General features: G+C 35.9%; 1 protein-coding gene across 3 annotated transcripts; it reads right to left on the bottom strand.

Annotated features, from left to right (window-relative positions):
- Nucleotides 1-3,757: 3,757 nt before the first annotated feature.
- MED30 (mediator complex subunit 30) lies at nt 3,758-21,312 on the bottom strand. 3 transcript variants are annotated; one of them, XM_058564826.1, is made up of 4 exons: nt 21,005-21,308; nt 13,498-13,656; nt 11,224-11,328; nt 3,758-4,147 (listed from the first exon to the last, which is right to left on the bottom strand). In XM_058564826.1, exons 1-4 carry the CDS (start codon nt 21,179-21,181, stop codon nt 4,052-4,054), a joined length of 537 nt encoding a protein of 178 aa, XP_058420809.1. In that variant the 5' UTR covers nt 21,182-21,308; the 3' UTR covers nt 3,758-4,051. The 3 variants fall into 3 exon arrangements, with proteins under 3 accessions (XP_058420809.1, XP_058420811.1, XP_058420810.1); XM_058564827.1 differs by lacking the exon at nt 3,758-4,147 and adding an exon at nt 4,164-5,020 and having other exon boundaries at nt 21,005-21,312; XM_058564828.1 differs by lacking the exon at nt 11,224-11,328 and having other exon boundaries at nt 21,005-21,312.
- Between the last annotated feature and the right edge of the window lie 762 nt (nt 21,313-22,074).

The raw sequence follows: 22,074 nt of genomic DNA, 5'->3' as shown, positions 1-22,074 counted from the left end.
ACTCTAAATATGGCATAATGTATTTTATGTCAATACTGCTATTTTTGAACAGTTTTTCATATTAAAATACTCATAGTGTTCTAATCACTAAACTACATAGACCAGTATTTTCCAGTGCCAGTGACAGATTACCTGGAAAACTTGTTAATATGCAGATTTTTAGACCTCACCATAGAGATTCTGATTCAGTACATTTGTGGTAAATCCAAAAATCTTTTTTTTTTTTTTTTTGCTAAGGAAGATTAGCACTGAGCTAACTTCTATTGCCAGTCTTCCTCTTTTTTTGCTTGAGGAAGATTAGCCCTGAGCTAACATCTGTGCCAATCTTCCTCCACTTTATATGTGGGTCACCGTCACAGCATGGCTGATGAAGTGGTGTAGGCCAATGCCTGGGATTCAAACCTGTGAACCTGGGCCACCAAAGCAGAGCTTGCCAAACTTAACCACTACACCATGGGGCCGGCCCCTAAAAATCTGCATTTTTAAAAGGCTCCCAAGTGATTCTTGTGCACGCTAAAGTTGAAGAGGTATTACCTTGAAAAGACATCTGAAAAAGTTAAAACAGGTTTTGGTAGTTCTAACAAGAAGCACACCACTTGGTGATCTTGTGATCCAATGTCATAGAAGAATAAGACCTCAAAGTACAGAGAAAATATAGGTTTAAATTTTCTAGCAGTTTTTGGAATGCAAATTATTGACAACAGTAAGAATTTTTGAAAAAAATGTATGAATCACTGATGTAAATGCATTAGTGCACAATGTCAATCCTATGTAAAATATTAAATCTATTAACTCTAACTCTTTAGGTTAAAAAAATGTGAAAGAATTCAAGACTGCTACCATGTTAAAAAATATATATATACATCTAGAATACTTTTCAATTTTGGCTTAAAAAATCAGTCTTTGATCCATTAATGTTTTAAAAGAATAGGAAAAATTTAAGGCATCCAGTTTTGTTGGACAAATTTCAGAACACTCAGGATAACAAATTCTTTGAGCTTGAGGACAAGCACACATTTTAGTTTAAGGCTGAAAGACTCCTGCATCTAGCTTAAACTTCCTTGGGAATTTAACGAAAGAAAACGAATTACTCAAACTGGAGTTACATCAAAATGTCAAGTTAACACACTTTAGTTTGTAATGGTGCCAAGGGATCTAATGTCTGAGTGATCAGGGCCTTAGGTTTCCAAATCATTTTAAAGATAATGTCATTACCAGGATGCTGGAGCTTTGTCATTTTATTTTTTCTTAGGTCTTTCCTGCCTGTGCTTTAACCCACGCTAACCAAGACCTGACAAGACCACATTGCAATTAATTGCAACAACTGCAAAAAAAACAGCCTCAAAGAAAATGTGTCAATATAGAAGTCCACAAATTCAGAAAAAAAATTAAGAATTTTCTCATGATAGTCAATGATGCATTTTTCTATAAACTTCTTGGGCTTTTGAGAATTGAATAACTGATATTATGACTGAGATAGTATTATAACCTAGGAAGAACATAAGTGGGCTGTGGTTGCCATTTATGTTTTTCTTGCCAATTTTCCTGGTTGGTGCCCATTTTTTCTAATAATATGTGTTCACTGCTCAGTAACTTTTCCATGATTCCCACACCCAATTCCTGGCCACAGGGATGGGCTTATAACCTGAGTCAGTCTAATTATAGCATCCATTTACACAACAGTTCATCCAGAGGTTGGTTATAGGACCCAAGCTGTGTTATTGTGTCCATTCAAATTCTCCATTTAAAGTTGGAGAAGTAGCCCAGCCTCTCTGGTCACGATACAGAAAAGACATAAAGGTAAGCCAGTGGAAGGCCATCTTTCCCACCATTTGGAGAAAGCCTGTCTGCAGTAAGAGAGAGTGGAGCAAAGGGAGAGAAGCAGAAACTAGGGGTGGGCATGGAGAATCCTGGGGCACTAAAGCTTGGTTCTAATTCCTGAAGCCTTGGTTCCTGCAGCTTTTTTGATTCTGTGAGCTCTTCTCTGGCACCCTTTCTTGCTACAGGAACTAATCCCCTTTTGCCTCAAGCCATTTTGAATTGGGTTTCTAACATTTGCAACCAAAATTCTAAATAGAATATCAGATCAACTAATCCCACCTATCAACTTGCCCAAAGCCACACATCACAATTGAATTCTTTCTTTGCTCTTCAATCTGTTGGCATGCTCTCCCTCAAAAAAAAGCTGAAATTTCAAGAGTTAGTGGGGTCTTTGTGTTTAATAACCCCCAACACATTCATAATTGGTCCCAAGTAGACTTGTGAGTGACTGGAGGAAACTGGCCTCAGTTCTGAGGGCTGAAAATACACCCTTCCCAGAATTTGGGGCTGCAGCTCTGTAGCTGAGTGTGGCTGCATTGATTATTGCTCCAAAGAAGAAATATTCTCTACAGAACCAAGGCCCAAAACATGCCATTTCCACATCCCCTCCAAGAGTTGAGTTTGTAGCACCTTGAATGATCTAAGGAATTGTGATGATTAAAACCAAAAAAACTCACATTAGGTCAAAACATTTTTTCTAACTGCTTTAGAAGTTGTCAATACCAAAACACTAAATTCATAATAGTAATTGGCAATCTACCATGCAAAGAACATATTAAGTAGTGAACACCTGTAAAAACCCTGCATGTCCAGTTGGTGATAGGCTAAATACACTATAATACCCTCAGATACTACAGACCACTGGGGTAGGTCGAATTATTGGTCTAATTCTTCTCCCTATCAATCACAGCTTCATAAACCTTTACCTTCTGCCTGTAACTCTGCAGTGCTTCCCACTGTAGGCAGTCAACAACCCCATTCCACTATAATTGGGCTTGCTCAGGAAAACTTGCTCTGATGAATGGAGTTAGAGGGTCTAAAGATGTCCACATGGTTTGTCTTATCTTCTTGTGCTTCTGCCACTTGTTATAGGTGAGAATCTACAAAACTTACAATGAAATTTTACCTATTTTTTGAATAGGTGATATTTGCATGTTATAAAATTCCAACAGTATCAAAGGATATATAACCACGCAGGTAATCCCTCCCCTGGTTACCTGTTTCTTGTGTAACCTTCCAGAGAAACCTTATCCATATATATGAAAAGTCAAATAGCAGTATTTATTATTGAGTCAGATCCAAGGCCAGATAGACAGCTAGGGGCTTCTGGATCAGGCTGGAAAAGTCCTTCCTGAGAAGAATCCCACTCTTACTTGAGGATACATTATTCAAAATCTGAGAGACCAGCTCCTGGAGGCAGACCTATAAAGGACTTACTTACTGTAGACCAATTACCAATCAATCTATAAAAGTACTTGCCATATAGCACTATCTCATTTAAAACTCTCAAAAATTTATTGTTTCCAAAACGCACTTGAGATATTACTTAGGGTGTATCTGAAAAATCAGAGAGGGGATTGCTTCTTAGCCTAAAGCAGGTAGCAAATAAGCACATAGTTGTGATTTCAATTTGTGCCCTCCTCAAATTATTTGTTTCTCTCCTTTTAGAGCCAGACCATTCCAATTAAGACTAAACACTTGAAGAACATGATCAAAGTAATTTTCATCTACTTACAGCTATATACAAGTTAACTGTTTTCTCATTTTTTTAACTTGTTTGGGACTCGAATTTAAAAAATTGAGCTGAAATGGTAACAACATGTTTAATTTTAATTAATTTGTACCATAGATTGACTGTACTTGATATTTTCATCTGCAAATTGTTTAAACCTTTAATTTTCCCCTAAAAGCATAATGAAACAAGCAGAACCATTGAGCCAATTAAAAAATTTATTTACAAAACTTATTTTGCTTTTAAAAAACAATTATTCAATTCATGAAGATTAACCAAAACACAAACCCCATCAAAGTTTATTATGATTATCGTTCATAGAATCAACAGCTTTAAAAAAAAACTGCTAATGAACACTTTAACATAAAACCACAATGTAAAGATAGGAACTTTAATTCTAGTGACTAGAATAAAAGCAGACAAATACTCTTCTTCAAAGGGAAAAAATACTTGAAAAAAAATGGCATAACGTGTAAAGCAGGAAATTTAAATATCAGTTTAGTTCCTCATTGCCAACATGGCATTTATATCCCAGATGAGATTTCGTAATTGATCCATAATTTGCTTCAGCTGTTGATTCTTCTGTTTGAGTTTCTGTAGAAACAAAAGAATTTATCAAAAATGTTTCATGAAATATAGACCATGAAGTTAGAAGATTAAAATGTCATAAGTTAGGACTCTAATGGTCCAGACAGAAATTAAGCTAAATATTTCCTTAAGGCAGAAGGTCTCAATCTTTTTCTGGCCACAAATATTCACTGAAAGGCATACTGACTTCTAATTCAGCCCACAGAAGCCTGTGGCTCCAGCCCTGCCTGCCTGTACTCCTCCACTTTCCCCATCAAAGAAAATAAGTCAAACTGTCCGTTGTTATAAAACCTAAGTATATAGGTTTTCCAAGAGGCAGCATAACATAATGGCCAAGAGCACAACCTCCTGAGCCAGGCTCTCTGGGTTTATACTCAGCTCTTTCACTAACTAAATATAGGCTGCTGGCCAAATTACTTCACCTCTCTACGCCTCAGTTTCCACATCAGAAAAATGGGGATAATTGAATCTACCTCCTAAGGGTTATTACAAGGAGTAAATGATTTGATTCTGTAAAGTGTTGGAACTGTGCCTGCATATAAGTAAGCATTCTACAATGGTTATTGGTAGGCAAAGAACATGAACTGTCAGTACAGAAAACAAACTATAATAAAAATACATTGCCCGATGCAACTGGCCTTTCAAAAATGTGGCAGATGTCGCTTTTTGCCCCCAGCATGAAGTCCAACCAAATTCTAATTCTGAAAACTGAAGACAAAATGACACAGTCCCCAGTGTGATCTTCTTCACAACTAAGATGTGCTGGATGCTCTGAATGCAGACGGCATGTGTCTCTGTATCTCTATATCTGAGTTTCTACTAGGCCACGGTTCATAAACTTTTTAGGCATCCTTTCTTCAAATCCTATGTGGCAAATGTCTGCTTAGGCAAAACAAGATAAAAATAGAGAACTTCTGGTCGAAGTATTTACTAGTTATTATAATAATCATTATTGTTCAATAACCTTTTGGAAACATTACATTTGGAAATAATATATTTAATTAGATAATTTTAAGAGCACTATATTAAAATACCTCCAGGTAAAGTAATACATGTTCACTATAAAGAGGCCTAAAATTCTTAATTCTGATTTCATTAAAAAGCAAACTAAGATTTAAAAAATTGCTCGTATTACTTCTACCTAAAGTTAGAGAAGTAAGAGGAAATAGGTAGCTAAAACAGAGGACCAAGAAACTCTTATTGGAAAATAGAAAAGCAATTTACAGAGACTAGAATCATCTAAATTAAATTTAATTAAGTCATACTTGAAAAGTGAATTAACACAACAGTTAGATAAAACATATGACCATACAGGACACAGGGCATGACCCTAAAGCTCACTTGAACATAGTTTGGGATAAAGCTACTGTTAGTATTTTAGTTACTCAGTCTCCTTGTTCAGATTTCAGATGACCCATCTTCTAAGTTCTGTTGTCCTAAGTCCGTGGTAGTTATTGAAGCAGTTGTGTATATTATCTAACCAAATGGACCCAATAACTGGGTGAGATGAGAAATGACTGGATGACCAGTCCAAGCCTATACAGTCTTTTGCATCCAGAGACCAAGAAACTGACACTTCTGGCAGAAGTCAAGAATAGCAGGGCCGGCCCCGTGGCTTAGCGGTTAAGTGCAAGCGCTCCGCTGCTGGCGGCCCGGGTTCGGATCCCGGGTGCGCACAGACGCACCGCTTCTCCGGCCATGCTGAGGCCGCGTCCCACATACAGCAACTAGAGGGATGTGAAGCTATGACATACAACTATCTACTGGGGCTTTGGGGGGAAAATAAATAAATAAAATCTTTTTAAAAAAAAAAAAAGAATAGCAGCAAAACAGAGGAATATAAGAGTAAAGGTGCTATATTGTGAGGCTAGAAACCTCAGTCCCAGTTCTAACTTTGCCTTTAACTGGCTATTGGATCTCAGACAAATTTCCTATCCTCAGTGTTGTCTGTGAAATGGGATTATATAATCTATAAGGCCCCTGCCAGTTCTACTTTCTGTATGCTCATGCATAAGATGACAATCAGTTACACAAACGTGATGAAAACCAGTAAGCTTAGTTTAGTGAACTAATAATAGCTTCAAAACGGTTCACAGCAGCTGCCCTTTACCACTGCTGAAGTGCCATCACTCCCCCAGCTGTGAGAGACTTCAGCTACCACAATTCTCCTCTCAATTCTAACTTTTCAGGAGGGAAGTGGGGAAGAGCTATTGAGTAAGAATAAAAGGAAGAGAAAGAATGCGAGTTGACTTTTTGAAAAAACAAACATTTGAATTAGGAAGTTCTGACGTATTTTGAATATGATCACTTTCAAAAGTTTCAGAACTTCTCTTTGGAGTGCAATTCTGAGCCTGTAACACATGCTGTTACATAAATATTTACTGAGGGCATATTATGTGCCAGGCTCTGGGCACTGTAAGGGGAGAAACAAGAATAAGGAACAGTCCCTGTCTTGAAGAAATTCAACATCAAGTAGGAGGAAGATAATGCCCAAATGGCTAGACTATAACCTGGTAAGGCAGATGGCAGAGAAAAAATATCAGATGCTGTGGATCCCCAAAAGAGAGAGACAGTGCCTCTGACTGGTAGGGTCAGCAAACAAGGAAAATATTTTTGTTTGGGGTCTAGGAAAATATTTTTGTTTGGGTCTCGAAAAATTGGTGGTGACCAAAGAGTGGAAGGAGGACAAATTTGGGCTTGGAGTGGGTAATGGGGACCTATCAAAATTCTTGAAGGAGAAGAAATATGATTTAAACTGAAATGAAAAAGGTTAACTGGGCAAGTGTGGGGGATGGGTTCTTCTAAATAACTTCAATAGTGACAAACCTGTGTCCATGGAAAAGAAGAAAAAGGACTTAACTTTTGGAAACAGTTGAAAACCAATCTGGTGAAATAAGCTCGGTGATCACATTTTCAGTATAAATTAAGGAGTAACTAGAAGTAATAAAATTATATTCTTGGGTGGTTAAAAACAGACTTTAAAATCAATATCAAAACAGAGGTTACAGATGGCTCCCACAATGGCTGCGTCACTGGAATAAATGCATAGCTTACCAATAAGACTACTTTTAAGAATACCCATTTTTAAATATAAATTTTGATATACTTGTTTTAAAAAAATTAGCCTCATTAATTCTTAAAGAAATAAAAGAACTAAAAAAATGTAGAAATTTTCAAGGTAATATTCAACTCTAGGCAATAGTAAAATTTTAAGTATGATATATTATAAGGCACTTAGTTTTTCTCAGATGCCACAGTTTTAAATTAAGAAAAATTAGACTACAAGTAAAACACCTACAGCCAAAACAAATCATGAAACTATCAACAGCAAAGCTGACAGTTATGCCTATTAGTGGTTGAACTGTAAATAAATTTTCATGACACGATACAGGATTTAATATATGCAATCTTGCCACTGATTGATTTTAACAGAGGTTGACAGCTGCTATTATCAAAATCCATCAGCTGTACCTAATTTGTTACGTTAACAGGTGAATGTGTAAGTAAAGTAGATACTTAAACAATATGTTTATGCTAAGTCATACCGTGTAATTTAATATTCATACAAAGGCTGTGACAACTGGTCAAAAATGCTTTAATTTCTAAATGCACGGACTCAATTACATGTCAACGCTGGAAAAACTACCCACATACCTCTTTTGATTTCATTTTACCATCAACAGAATACTTTTAAGCAAAATAGAACTCATTCTGATGTCCTTAAAACATACAGTCTCAAACAAGTGTTCATCCTCTACTTGGGTATTGGGCTTATGGATTCCAGGATATATGAAAATGAAAAGTATTTAAATAAGCAAAAATCTGATTATTGCAACTAGGCCATTCTTTCATCTGATAATTTACATCAAATACTAATTACAAATTTCATGCCCCAAAGTTTAACAGTACTATGGTAGGCACTGGTGGTACATACATTGTTAGAAACCAGACAGACCATACAGATTACATACTAAACACACCGTCAATATGTTGTTCTATACAATTTCAAGTACACAATGATTTAGTAATATTTTGAAAATGACTGAATGAGGGTCAACTGAGGGGTATATAAAGCTACTTATTTTATGTAGCTTACGTAGAATAAAAAGAAAGAAAATATGCATTGTAATAAAATTCTAAATATTTTTAATTGAATGCCAAGAGTATAATTTTCTTACTGATTATATAGGTCCACAAAGCAACTTCATTTAATACAAGCAAATGCCAATGTATTAAAAATATGGTCCAATAGTTTTGGTTTTGTAATTAGCTAGGTCAATAGCGAGTAAGATTTTTTTGATTACACACTGTCAAAATATTACCATATTCTGATTATATGAAAGGTCTTTAATAAAAATCAAGAATGAGTTATTTCTAAGCTATCAAATTGGAAAAGAAGAAAGAGGACGTTAGAGAAATGAAAAGTGAAATGAAACATATTTAGAAAAATTATATCTTTCTGAATTTACACAGGGTTTTTTTCCCCAAAATACCATAAAATCTGCTATGGTAGAGACTAAACTATATTTATGTCACATGTGGTACTCTGAAATCAAAGTTATCATTACAGTGGTCTTTTATTTATATACATACTTCATTGTATTTTATTTAAAAAACCCTTATTACAGACAAAAATAATAGAACACATCTATTGTGAATTAATACATAGATTATCAACAGAAACATATAACACTTCTTAATAAATGAATGCCTCATATGTCTGGACTACCAAACACCACTTATTTTTCAAGATCTAAATTGAAAGTTCCTAGTCCCCTCCTCATCCCCTACCAATTTCCTACTGTTGGTTCTTTATGCTCATTCATTACTGTCAAATTTGCTGGAAATATTCTTAATTTCTATTTCTCCTTTTTAAAAAAAATTTTAAAAATTTTATTTTATAAAATCTATCCATCTTTTTCCTTTCTCCTTTTTCCGTCTCCTGACATTTGATAAACATTTTCTTTTAATTTGCCAATATTTTGTTTTGCAGGTCTTATTTTCAACTCTGAAATTCATTTTGACATATGGTGTAATGTAAAAGGTAGCTTAATTTTCCCCAAAGTTTCTATTTTTAAAGACTAATTTTCCACACAATCCCTCTTCTGTCATATTAAATTCTCATATACAATAAGAAGACTATTTTTCTGGCTATTATTTTACTAATCTGTCTATTCTTGTGCCAGTATTTCACACTTAATTATTGTTTTTATAATATGCTTCATATCACATTTTAATTTTTGAAGCAGAGTTCTATTTTATTACTCTTCTAAGAATTCTCTGATATTTTAGTATGCTCTCAAGAAAAAATTCCAATTTGGATTTTATTTGGATTTGTTTTTTGATTGGTATTGCACTAAAATCTTATTATTTTGTGTACTTTCAAGAGAATTCTTATTTGGATTTGGACTGTTACTGCATTAAAACTATGAAATTGGGGGCTGGCCCGGTGGCATAGTGGTTAAGTGCACGCGCTCCGCTGCGGTGGCCCGGTGTTTGGATCCCAGGCGCGCGCTTACGCACTGCCTGTCAAGCCATGCTGTGGCGGCGTCCCATATAAAGTAGAGGAAGGTGGGCACAGATGTTAGCCCAGGGCTAGTCTTCCTCAGCAAAAAGAGGAGGATTGTTAGCTCAGGTCTAATGTTCTTTGCAAAGAAAATAATAATAAAAAAAATTAAAAATAATAAAAAATAAAACTATGAAATAATCAAGACTGGCATTTCTAGAATATTTATTGCCCACATAAGAACCTTCTATGTTCTTTTAATTATTCAAAATTTCTTTTAGGTATCTTAATAAGTTTAGTCACATATATCATTGAGATAATTCCTAACTGCTTAGTATTTGTTGTTTCAGTTGTGAATAGGATCTTATAATCTAATTGGTTTACAGCATTATAAGAAAATGGTATCAATCTTGTATTAAGCCCTTTTATCCAGCTCTTATTGACTCTACCTGTTAATCAACTGAGTTTCTTTGAGCTTACCAAGCTTGAGTTATAATATTATGTACAAGCTTAACAAACTTAACAAGCATATACATAATACTATACCCCCCATTTCCTAAAGTTTGTTTCTTGTCTTTTTGTACTGGCTATAACTTCTAAAATAATATTAAATATAGTGGTGTAAGGCATTTTATTTCATGCCTGTTTTTAATATGACTAGTTCTGTATTTCACCTGTATGAAAAATGTTGGCTATTTATCTGAAAGAAAAATATTTTCTTTTTTAAAAAAAAGACTCTTGTTAATAGTTTTAAGTATTCTTTGAATCAGCAATATTTGAATTCCATCAAATGTCTTTTAGATCTCGAAAAAATTTTTTTTTCCAATTCAATCTACTGACATTATGTATTACATATGTAAACTGAATTATCCTCATATACCTCTTTGGCTGTGGTGGATTAATTGTTAGTAGCCTGATGAATTCTATTGACTAGAATTAAGAATTTCAGGAGCAGGGCAGGGGTGAGGGTGTGTATTTGTAAGTAAGAGAGTGAGATTGGTGGTTGTATTTATTGTGCCATGTGTTAGGTTTTGGTAAGCTTGGACCATGTTTCCACCACGGAATGAACTGACAACTTCCCCTACTTCTCTATGTGTCATGAGAACTATCCGAACATTATCTTCCAAACTTCTAAAAGTATTCGGCAAGAAATACATTCAAGTTAGGACACTTTAGGGGGTGAGGGTAGGGTCATGCTTTGATAACTCTGTCAATTTCTTATTCAGGTGTTGAGACATTCACATCGCCTATCTGTAAATTTTTATCATTTGCTGATCCAAATATGCTGTAAGCTAGAAAGCTAGAATTCTGCCTAGAAAAGAAAAAAGTAAACGGCTTGTAACTGAGTGCCTATGAAGCTTTCATAAGAGCTCTAGGGCATGAATTCTGCGATCTCTCTGCTCACTAATCAGATGGCATTTCTGCTTACCTTTTAGTTCTTGGTTGCACTCTAAGTAAGTTAAATTTGCCACAAGAACAATTTCTATAATTCAAATTATGTTTTTGAGTTACATAGACTCCCTTGAAATTTTTATCAATAATTCTGAAATATGAAGTGTACAGACTAATAACTCACTTTATTTACTTCAGCAATTTCTCGCCTCTCTTCACTAGCAAAACGAGGTGGGCCAGCCCGATCATCATTCTTTGAGCCATCTTCTTCCACATACGGAATAAGTTGCTGGGAGTGACAAACGAAAGTTGAAAGTCAAAAATATGATACAAACTTTCCAATTACACTGGTATATATAATGCATCTGATTAACATTACTTTTTATACTTCCCTTTTAATAGTATTAAAATAAATTTTAATTCAGGTGATGGCCTAAAATAACAGCCTTAGAAGTTTATCATTTCAATGCATTCTATACGTTAGCTTTTCAGGTTTCTTTTGCAAAATAGCTCTTATAACATTAATTGTCACATACAATTAAGTAATATCCTCATTCAATCAGCAAATATTTAATTGCCAGACACTAGGTGAGACACTGCTAAAATAAAGACAAATAAGATATGATTCCTGCCCCTAAGAAATTTATAGTCCGTTGAGATAGAACAGGCTTTCCTTCATCTACACTAGAAAGAAAGGAAGTTCATGGAGGTGCGTTATATAAATGCCATTTACTTGCTATCTACAACCTCAGTGACTATGCAAATTTCTAGATGTCTTAACTTCTTTTAGATGGGAGAAAATGTTTTTTGTAGGAGAAAAAAATTTATATAGCAATGAAACTTCTAGTAGAATTATAATTAAGTACATATGGTTTGTGATGAAGTTTATTTGATGAAGCCCCTCATACATGGGACAGAGACGTCAGGAATCATGTAGTCTCTGCCATCTTCTATGACCAATGCAGGAACAGGCCAAAGGTAAATAAGTGGTACAACCAGGAGTCATCTGGCCAAACTTCTTCACATTCTTGGGACAAACATAAACTTACTCACATCCACAAACACTCTTTCCTCCTTTCCTCTCTCCTAATGCAGAGCTGTCCTCTCTCCTGAAGACAGTCTCCATTCTTATGCTCTGATTCCTCTGCCCTCCTGTCCTCATTATTTATCTCCCTCCCCTCAGCCTCTCCCTATTGTTTTATTCCTTTATCATCTAAACATGTCTGCCTCTCCCATTTGGAGGAAAAAAACCCCAAAATCCTCAACTCCATCCCTCCTTCCATCTATTGCTTTCCTCTCTTGCTTTTTATCTAAGATTCTTGAAAGATGAACATCCACTTGCTGGCTCTAGTTCCTTATTTCCTGTTTAATCTTCAACCCACTGCGATCTGACTTCTTGTTGCTACCATGTCACTGAAGCTCTGCTCATATATGCCAACAATTTTCCTCCAGCAAAATCTACTGGACAGTTTTCATTCCTTATTTTCCTTGACTTCTCTGAAGCATCTAACAATCTCAACCACATTTCTGATCTTTCTCCCACATTTTTGACCACTTCTTTTCACGCTGTTTTGCAGTTTACTCTTCCTCTGTTCATCCTTTATATGCTGATCTCTCAAAAACAAAGCACCGATCATATGAAATTGTTCCTTTTACGTAGCAAGAGGAACATCCAAACCTTCCCAGCTATTTTTGGTGGCAGAGAAATAAATTGTCAGCAGGAAATAGCCACATATAAAAACATCGTATATTTAATTACCTAAAATATATCTATCATCCAATATTAAATTTAAAGAATATATTTTAAAACTAGAGAGATACCACTAAGTTAATCTAAATTAATAATGATGAAAACATAACCTTTTATTCATAAAGAACTTACATGAAAACCATTTTAAAAGTATTTTACAATACTATTAGAACTCTTACTAAAAAACAATCATGGCTTAATTTAATTAAAAGGAGACACTGACAGCAATGATAAAAATTGCCACAGACAACCCTCTCCTCCCAACAATAAAAATTCACCATAGGCTTGGATGTTAAAGTCCACAAAAAATTATTAACATGAAAAGATAGTACAATTTAATTCTATGCAAATATATCATATTTTCATCTTCTCTAGTCAAAAGTATAATCAATATACAGTTGTATCACTTAACAATGGGGATACGTTCTAAGAAATGTGTAGTTAGGCAATTTCATCATTGTGCAAACATCAGAAAGGGCACTTACACAAACTCAGATGGTACAGCCTACTACACACCTAGGCTATATGGAACTAATCTAATGGGACCACCATTGTATATGCAGCCATCCTGGACCAAAACGTCATTATGTGATGCATGACTGTAATTCAAAATCTGGGAATATTGTGAAAATAAGAGAAAGAAAGGAAAAAATTACAAATGTCTTAAAACTATCTTACATCCATCCTTCCTCTATCACTAAAACTTGCCTCTACTGGAATGGGATCCATTCCTCCGCAGTTTTCATTGCATTTGTCGTAGACCAATCTCAGCTTCCTGAAGAGAATAGAAAGCTGGCGAAGATGATCCTGTAGCTTTGCTAACCGATCTTGATATGTTCCAGTATGGTAAGTGACACCATTTGGCAGCTTATCAGGCAAAACAAAACAATAAAAATGTAATGAAAATCAAGATTTTCTAGAAGCAAAGCTGGCAAACAGAAAGAATTTTTAAGAACTGCTTAAAAGCAAACTGTTCCTCACAATTAAGTGCAATTTTAAGAACTTAAGAGTAATACATGTTCACTTATTAGCTCCTTGGGATACTGTTTCAGTGCTGTAACACAGCCTTAGGAAAACCTTTCCATAAGCCTCTCTGACCAGGGAAATACTTGTCCCCTCTAATTTTTGAAGTATGTTATAACTTTAAAAAGAATGCACAGTTTTATTACTTACTATTATATAAAGGCGGCAAGCTGCTGAACTCAACCAGAAGTTAAAAACAAAGTACAATTTAAAGAAGAAGAAAAGAAACAAGTGAAGATTATGACTTTTCAGCAGAAGAAAAGGAATAGTATGTTGCTGCTGTTGCAAAAATAATCTCAAAATACCTTAACTATGATAAGATGATTACGATAGTCAAGGCATGCATTAAAACATAAAGCTGTCACCAAAAGTTTGACTTTAAAAAGAAATCAATAGCAGGACATATAGGTACAAATCAATCTGTACTTGAACATCATTAATAAATTGGTACAAGCTGCTGCTATGATCATCACTCTCTATTGGATGCCTATATATTTTTAATTCAGAATTTTTATCAAAAGAAGCCAAAAGTATACACTGAAACGATGATAAACAGAAACTGGCTATTACTTATTCAGAACTTATAACTAAATGCATCTTTTGTGCATTGCTGAAGCTCATGAACAGAATCTTCCTTTCTTTGTATATCTTTACAGTATTTTATTCCCACAACTTTATCTGTGAAATCATCTTAATATTAGAATTAACAACATTTGTACCATATCTTTTAGTATACAAGGTGCTTTCATTATAAACGCTCACCCCTATACCTATCTTGGGGATTAAAGTGATTAAAAACCAAGACTCTAACAACTGTCTAATAGCTCTAAGATCAGTCTTTCTAAACCTCAGTTCACTTTTCTTTTTCTAAACAGATGAGGTGAGAATGCAAAAAAAAAGTGCATGATACAATGTTTGGAGAAAAAAGAAAACAGAACACACTATCATTACAAGTAGGTAAAACCATAAACATGAAAAAAAGACAGGAAAGGCCTATACACAGTTGATAAAAGATGTAATCGGGAGATAGGCTTGAATAATTTATTTTATTCCTTTCTCTCATTTCCAAATTTCCTGTAATTTATGGTTTATAAGTTAAGGAGATGGATCTTTTGAAATCATTTGAAATGAATTATTAGGATTTTCAGAAATTCTCAAGCATTAAAACACTCTGAGGACGATATCTCAAAGAAATGTGATAAAATACCAAAGGCTGAATTAGTCAAAACAGTTTAAAGGAGAAAGGCATTAAGAGTTTACCCCCCCAATACAATGTAGGATTTCCCATGAACTTTCAATTTATGAACTTTCACAAACACTAACAAATCAGAGAAAAGTTTCAAAGGATCCCTGCTTTCCTGTCTGGGTGATAAGAAGGAGCATAATGATTACATCTTGCATACAGAGCCACTCTGTACCTTTATTATGGCATTTACTGGGTTTAATACTTTGTCCATATTTTCTACTTAGTGAAGACCGGAAATTATTCATATTTACATCCCTGTATTTAGTACAGTGCACACACACAGAAGGTTTGAAAGTACAGTCTGAATTATTTTACTTCAGTGAGTTATTTTATCCATAAATCTATACTTAAAATTCTCTAAGAAATGTGTGTCAAGTAAAAGAACTCTTGATAAATCTTTTCATAAAGGAAAACAAAATCCTTTTGAAATGCAAAGAATCACTCTCCTCAAATTCACCTTCTCAGCAAGTTGGGTATTAGTTTTCACATACAGCATCAGCTTCTCAAAGCAGGAAACAATTAATTCATCAAAAAATTTACTGCACACTTTTCATGGGTCAGGCACTGTTCTAGTAGCTGGGATACAGCAGTGAACACGAGAGAGACAAGGTTTTTATACCTTGTAATAGTGCCTAAGATCTCTTGGTAAACACTGTAGGTGTTTAGCTGAAAACCTCATCAATAACCATCTCACTCATGAATATTGATGAAGATCTGTAAATATATAATCATACCCCTAGACACCAAAAAGGTATTCAATTAAATTCAACATCTATTCTTAAATATAAAACTCTTAATAAAAATTCCCCAACATGACAAAATACATTTATTTCAGTTAAAAAGTCAGCACCATGATTAATGAGGAAACATTAAAAGCATCCTCACTACAATCAGGAACAGAACAGGATGTCTACTAAGACCACTAATACTACTAGTGAACACTGTTCTGGCGGCACTGGCAAATGCAATTAGAGAGGAAAAAAAGAGTTGAAACATTAAAAAGGAAGTGGTATGATCATCATTATTAACAAATGATATGATCAAGTGCTACCATCAATAAAAATTCAAGAAAGAGATGGATACAAAATTTAATATAGAGAAAACAATAGCTTTGCTTTCATATTTAAAAACAAAAAAAAGACTATGAGAAAAGAAAAAGACCCCATTTACAATAGCAACAATAAAGACAAAATATCCAGGAATAAAACTTCAAAAATTTCAAGATAAAAACTTAAATATTTCATAGGGACATAAAAAAGGATATTCCATGTTCTTGATTAGTAAGACTCAACATCATACTGATGTAAAGTTTCTCTAGGTTAAATAATCTAATAAAAATGCTAACAGGTTTTTCTCAGAACTAATCAAGCTGATTCTAAAGTACATGTGGAAACATAAACAAGCAAGAACAGCCAGGGCAATTTTGGAAAATAAGTGTAAACACATTATAGAGCCTCAATAAATACAAGAAAGTTTGGCATTACTACATAAAAGACAGGCAGCCACGTGGAATAGAGCATCGAGAAACAGATTCATTTGTATAAAGTAGCATCTGAAATCAATGGAGAAGGAAAATGAACTATTCAATCAACCTTTTGGAAAAAGTAAGGCTGGTGCCGTATCTCACACTTTATACTAGGATAAATTCCATATGGAACAAAATTTTAAATACAAAAATTGAACAAAAAACAAAATTCTTCCTGCTTTTGGAGTGGGGAAGGCCTTCCCAACTAGACATAGAACCTACAAGCCCTAAAAAACTGATAAATTCAACTACATACCTTAAAAAATATATATGTAAGGCAAAACTTTCATAAGTAGAGCCAAAAGGTAAAGAACACTGGGAAAAAAATAGTTGCAAGAGAGGGCCGGCCCGGTGGCATAGTGGTTGAGTTTGCGCGCTCCGCTTCGGCAGCCCAGGATTCGGATCCTGGGTGCAAACCTATACACCGCTCATCGAGCCATGCTGTGGGAAGCATCCCATATACAAAAATAGAGGAAGACAGGCACAAATGTTAGCTCAGGGCTGATCTTCCTTAGCAAGAAGAGGAAGATTGGCAATGGATGTTAGCTCAGGGCTGATCTTCCTCACCAAAAAAAAAAAAAAAAACTTGCAAGTTCTATCACATAGAGCAAGTTTTTCTAATATGAAATCTTATAAACTGAGGCAAGGGTAAAAAAGACCTAAAAAGAAAAAAAAAGATAGAAAATTGGGCAAATAATATGAACAAGCAGTTAACAGAAGAGGAAATATAAATGATTCATAAATATATGAACAGATGCTCAAACTCATTTAAACTAGGAGAAATGTAAAGTAGATTTTCACCTATCAAATGATCAAAGATCCAAAAATATAACTCGCAGTGTTAGTCAGAGGCCGGTTGTTGGTCCCAGTCAGGACATGGTAGCATAAGCTGGTACAACCCCCATGGAGTGCAATTCATCAAAATTTATCTAATTACAGAAGCACAAAGCCATTCCTAAGTATTTATCCTATAAGTATATTTGTATATTTATGTAGGAGGTTATTCACTGCAGCATAATAGTTAGAAATTAAAAGCAACCCAGCGTCCTTCACTAGAGAACTGGTTAGTAAATAAATTATAGTATTTTCTATATGCAGTGGATTACTATACACCTTAAAAAGGAAAGGAAGTATTTTCTGTACAGATATGAATAAATTCCAAAATATACCAAATGAAAAAAGCAAGGTACAAAATGTTGTATATAATATACTATTATCTGTGCAAAAAGGGGGAAAATCAAAGACTATACATACACGTTTGCTTCAACATGCACCGAATATCTGAGAGGATAAAAAGCACTAAAAAATCACTAAAAAGTGATAAAAATCACTAAAAAAAAATCACTGCCTGTGGAGAGAGGTAGATAGCTAGTAGACAGGGATGGGAGGGAGAAGGTTCACTGTAATGCCCTTTTTTTATTTCTGAATTCTGGATGTATTATATATTCAAAAAAAATTTTTTTTAAGATTTGAAGGATAACAAATAGAACCAAAGCAATACTTTCTTACACAGGGAATCTTAACCTGGGATCTAGCAATCCTTGGAGACACTTCCATTAATCCCCTGAAATTTTATTCAAAAAGTATAAAAGTGCATTTTTTCCAGAAGAGAATCCATAGTTTTCATCAGATTCTCAAGAGGCTAAAGGGCACCTAATGAAGATAGAACCACTTCTCTAAAACAAACGCTTATTCTAATCTCAGCAGTTTGTATTTATGGCAATTCATCCTTCTGGATTAATAATATAGAAGATAATTTAAAACATTTGAATACTTTAAAAAATGTATTAAGGCGCCGGTGTAGCGGTTAAGTGCGCGCGCTCCACTGCTGGCGGCCCGGGTTCGGATCCCAGGCGGGCACCGATGCAGCGCTTGTCAAGCCATGCTGTGGTGGCGTCCCATATAGAGTAGAGCAAGATGGGCATGGATGTTAGCCCAGGGCCAATCTTCCTCAGCAAAAAGAGGAGGATTGGCATGGATGTTAGCTCAGAGCTGATCTTCCTCACAAAAAAATAAAAAAATTAAATAAAAAAATGTATTAATAAATAACTAGGTTATATGTAGTCCTGTTTGTACCACTTTTTCCAGTTTTTTGGAAATGAAGGAGCACATCAGTGCTTCTTTTTCAGTCAGTTATGATATATGCCTCAAAGGGTCTTAGATGAGTTAAACCACAGAATTCACAAAATAAGAGGCACAAAGAAATAACTATCATAGTCTCTTACAAATTGGTTTTGAATATATGTCCACATGTAATCTAGTTATTGATAATACTTTTTTAAAAGAGTTTAGTTCTTTCAGTGTAGGTCATGGATGTGTACTGTATCTGTTAATAGTACAAATTGTTTGACAGCAAGCTAGCATCATAAAGAGGTCAGCAGGAAGAACTACTAGTCATGTGTGATGCTGGGTCAATTCTTCTCTGTTTAAGCCTCAGTTTCCTTAACTGTAAAACAGGAATAAAAATATTTCTTGGAATTGTTTTTAAAACAGCCTATCTGACCAAGGAAAGTACTTGATAAATGTTAGTTATTAGCTCTACTAGTCGTAATTCAGTACTTTGTATAGAGCATACATTTTATTTCTTAAAAATAAAGGAATATTTGCTAAATTCTGAGTGATTGTTTAATCCATATTTTAATCATTTTAGATATCAATCTATTAATTTTTAAAATAATTGCCAAAGATTTCATATCTTCTCGTTTCCCTTTGTATTGTATTTCACAATACATGGCTTATTAACATGGTCTTAAAAGACTTCCATTCAACTGAAATACTTTTATAATCAGGAGAGAAAAATTTCAACCACTAAAAAAAAAAAAAGGCAATGAAACACTCTTTAGTGCACCCTTTGAAATAAGAGTTGTAAGAATCTGAAGACCTGGTTTCAAATTTCCTCTACCACTGATTAACTTTGGACAAGTCACTTCACCTCCCTGAACCACAGAATCATCACCCATAAAACAAGAATGATATCCACATCACATAGCAGTTAAAACAGGCAAGCATTAAACATGTGTTACCAAAATGGTGCTGGGACAATTGGACATCCAAATGCAAAAAAAATGCACTTGGATCTGTACCTATCATATAAAAAAATTAACTCAATATGGATCATAGACCTAAATGTAAAATCTAAAACTATAAAACTTCCAGAAGAAAACCTGAGAGAAAAATCTTTGTCACCTGGGGTTCGACAAAGATTTCTTAGGTATGACATGAAAAGAAAAATCTACAAAAGAACAAATTGATGAACTAGATTCCATCAAAATTTGGCTGTTTTTCAAAAAGCAATGTGAAGAGAATGAAAAGAAAAGCCACAGACTGGGAGAAAGTATTTGCAAAGCAAAAAGACACACAATAACAAGTGTTGGCAAGGATGAGGATTAACTAGAACCTCCAAACGCTGCTGATGGGAATGTGAAATGTGCAGACACTTTGGGAAAGTTTCTTAAAATGTTAAACAGACATTTACCATATGATCCAGCAATTCCACTCCTAGGCATCTATCTACTCAAGAGAAATGAAACACACGTTCACACAAACGTTCCTAGGCAAGCATTCATAGCAGCATTATTTATAATGGCTCCAAAGTGGAAACAACCCAATGTCCATCAACAGATGAACAGATACACAAATTGTGCTACGTCCATACAATGGAATACTATTCAGCAATTAAAAGGAATGAACTATTGATACATGCTGAGTGAAAGGAACCAGACCAAAAAAAAAAAAAAAAGGCTACATAGTGTATGATTCCATTTATATAAAACTCTAGAAAACGCAAACTAATTTATGGTGCCAGAAAGCAAATCAGAGGTTGCCTGCTGATGGAAGGCCAGAAGTAAAGATTTCAAAAGGGCATGAGGACACTTTTTGGGGTGATGGATGATGGTTTCACAAGTGTATACGTATGTCAAAACTTATGTACTTTATTTTAAAGTACATTTTATTGTATGCCAATTATACCAAAATAAAGCTATTTAACAAAAATGGTTAGCAGAATCTGAATTCTTCAACACCTTGGACCCTTAGAAAGTATTTTGCTGGAAAAGATGAGATGCAAGTTCAAGTAATCTGAAGAGGTTACTAGAGTGAGACCCACCTTTACCTTGAATGGTACAAGAGTTTGCCTAGTAATTTGAGAACCAGGTGGAATCTAGAAAATAGGGCTTCAATCTTCCAGACATCCGGTCTGGAAAACACCACCTTTACATCGCAGACTCCTGGGAACAGACACATCATTGGGGAACAGTTCTGAATGTAAATGGCGGCGACTCTACACTTGAGGTTTGCCCAGGACAGGCCCCCGTCGACGCCCGGGGGCCCCAGGTGACGACTAAACCAGCGCCCTCTTCCCTCGCGGAATCATCCCGCTTTCTCCACGCACGCCCAGGAGCGGCGCCCGCCCTCCTTCCCACCTGCATGTTCCTCAGGAGCTGGAAGATCTCCATGGTGCGGTACACGATGTCCTGGACCGTCTCCTGCCCGATCCGGCAGAGCGAGGCTGTGTTGACCTCCCGGGCGGCCTGCTGAGCCTGCGGCCCGGCGAAGGGGCCGGGCGCCATGCCCGACGCCGCCAACGGAGGGGTGGACATGCCGCGGCTGCGGCCTCTGGCCGGCAGGGCCAGGGAGGAAGCGTCAGTGGGTCAGCCCGGCGTGGGCAGCTGCGGGCCTCAGCGTGGACGGGCTTGTAAGACTCCGGCACCCCGATTTCAAAACAGCGGCCGTGACTTCCGCCCACCGTGACGTAACGCGTCACCACTACGTCACAGGGACCGCCCACTCGGCGGCCCTCTGGGAACCTGCCTCCACGCAAGTCCGGCCGGGAGTGGACCGGACGCCCTGGCGAGGCGGGACGAACGTGTTGAATAGCCAATCACCGGATGCACGCCAGCCAGAGGGGCAGTGCGTATGGTGGGAGGTGGGCGGGCTTTTCCAGAGGTGTTTCCCAGGGTCTCAGCCCCTCATTGGAATTCTTGATAGAACGCTTGCTTCGTGTTAGTTTCCTTGCTGAGCATTTTTCCATATCAAGCCTATGATGTTTGTAGTATTACTGTCCTTTTACAGGTAGGAGGCAGGCTCAGAAGTCTAGTTTGACTTGCTTAGTCACATACAGCTTGCAACTGGTAATGTGCAATTTGATTTTAGAAAACGAAAGTCCTGATCTTGCATGCTTCACTAGGACCTGATACCGACTCCCCGATTGCCGTTGGTCCCTGCTCAGATGTCGTTTTATTCGAGAAGCTTTCCCGATCACCCTAAGTAATAAATTGACACCACACACACACACTCCCCTTTCTGATTTTGGCTCTTATTACTGTCTGTGTTCTATATAATTTTCGGTTTATTTGCTTTCTGACTTCCCCTCACCTTATATGTACACCACATACACTAGAATGCAAACCCCATAAAAACACAGATTATGTCTTACCCACTTCCTGTATTCCCAACGCTTGGTGATTGGCACATGGCAAGTGCTCCACAAGTA

This window comes from Diceros bicornis, chromosome 21 (genome assembly GCF_020826845.1).
Source record: "Diceros bicornis minor isolate mBicDic1 chromosome 21, mDicBic1.mat.cur, whole genome shotgun sequence".
Classification (NCBI taxonomy): domain Eukaryota; kingdom Metazoa; phylum Chordata; class Mammalia; order Perissodactyla; family Rhinocerotidae; genus Diceros; species Diceros bicornis.
Note: the sequence above shows the minus strand (reverse complement) of the source record. Positions and strands in the feature narration are given on the sequence as shown.

Excerpts from the sequence above, each read along its gene's own strand:
- MED30 (XM_058564826.1), bottom strand. The coding sequence starts at position 21,181 with ATGTCCACCCCTCCGTTGGCGGCGTCGGGCATGGCGCCCGGCCCCTTC. Across the intron at positions 13,657-21,004 it reads AGCTCCTGAGGAACATGCAG|CTGCCAAATGGTGTCACTTA; the intron begins GTGGGAAGGAGG and ends TTGCCTGATAAG. Across the intron at positions 4,148-11,223 it reads AAATTGCTGAAGTAAATAAA|AAACTCAAACAGAAGAATCA; the intron begins GTGAGTTATTAG and ends TTGTTTCTACAG.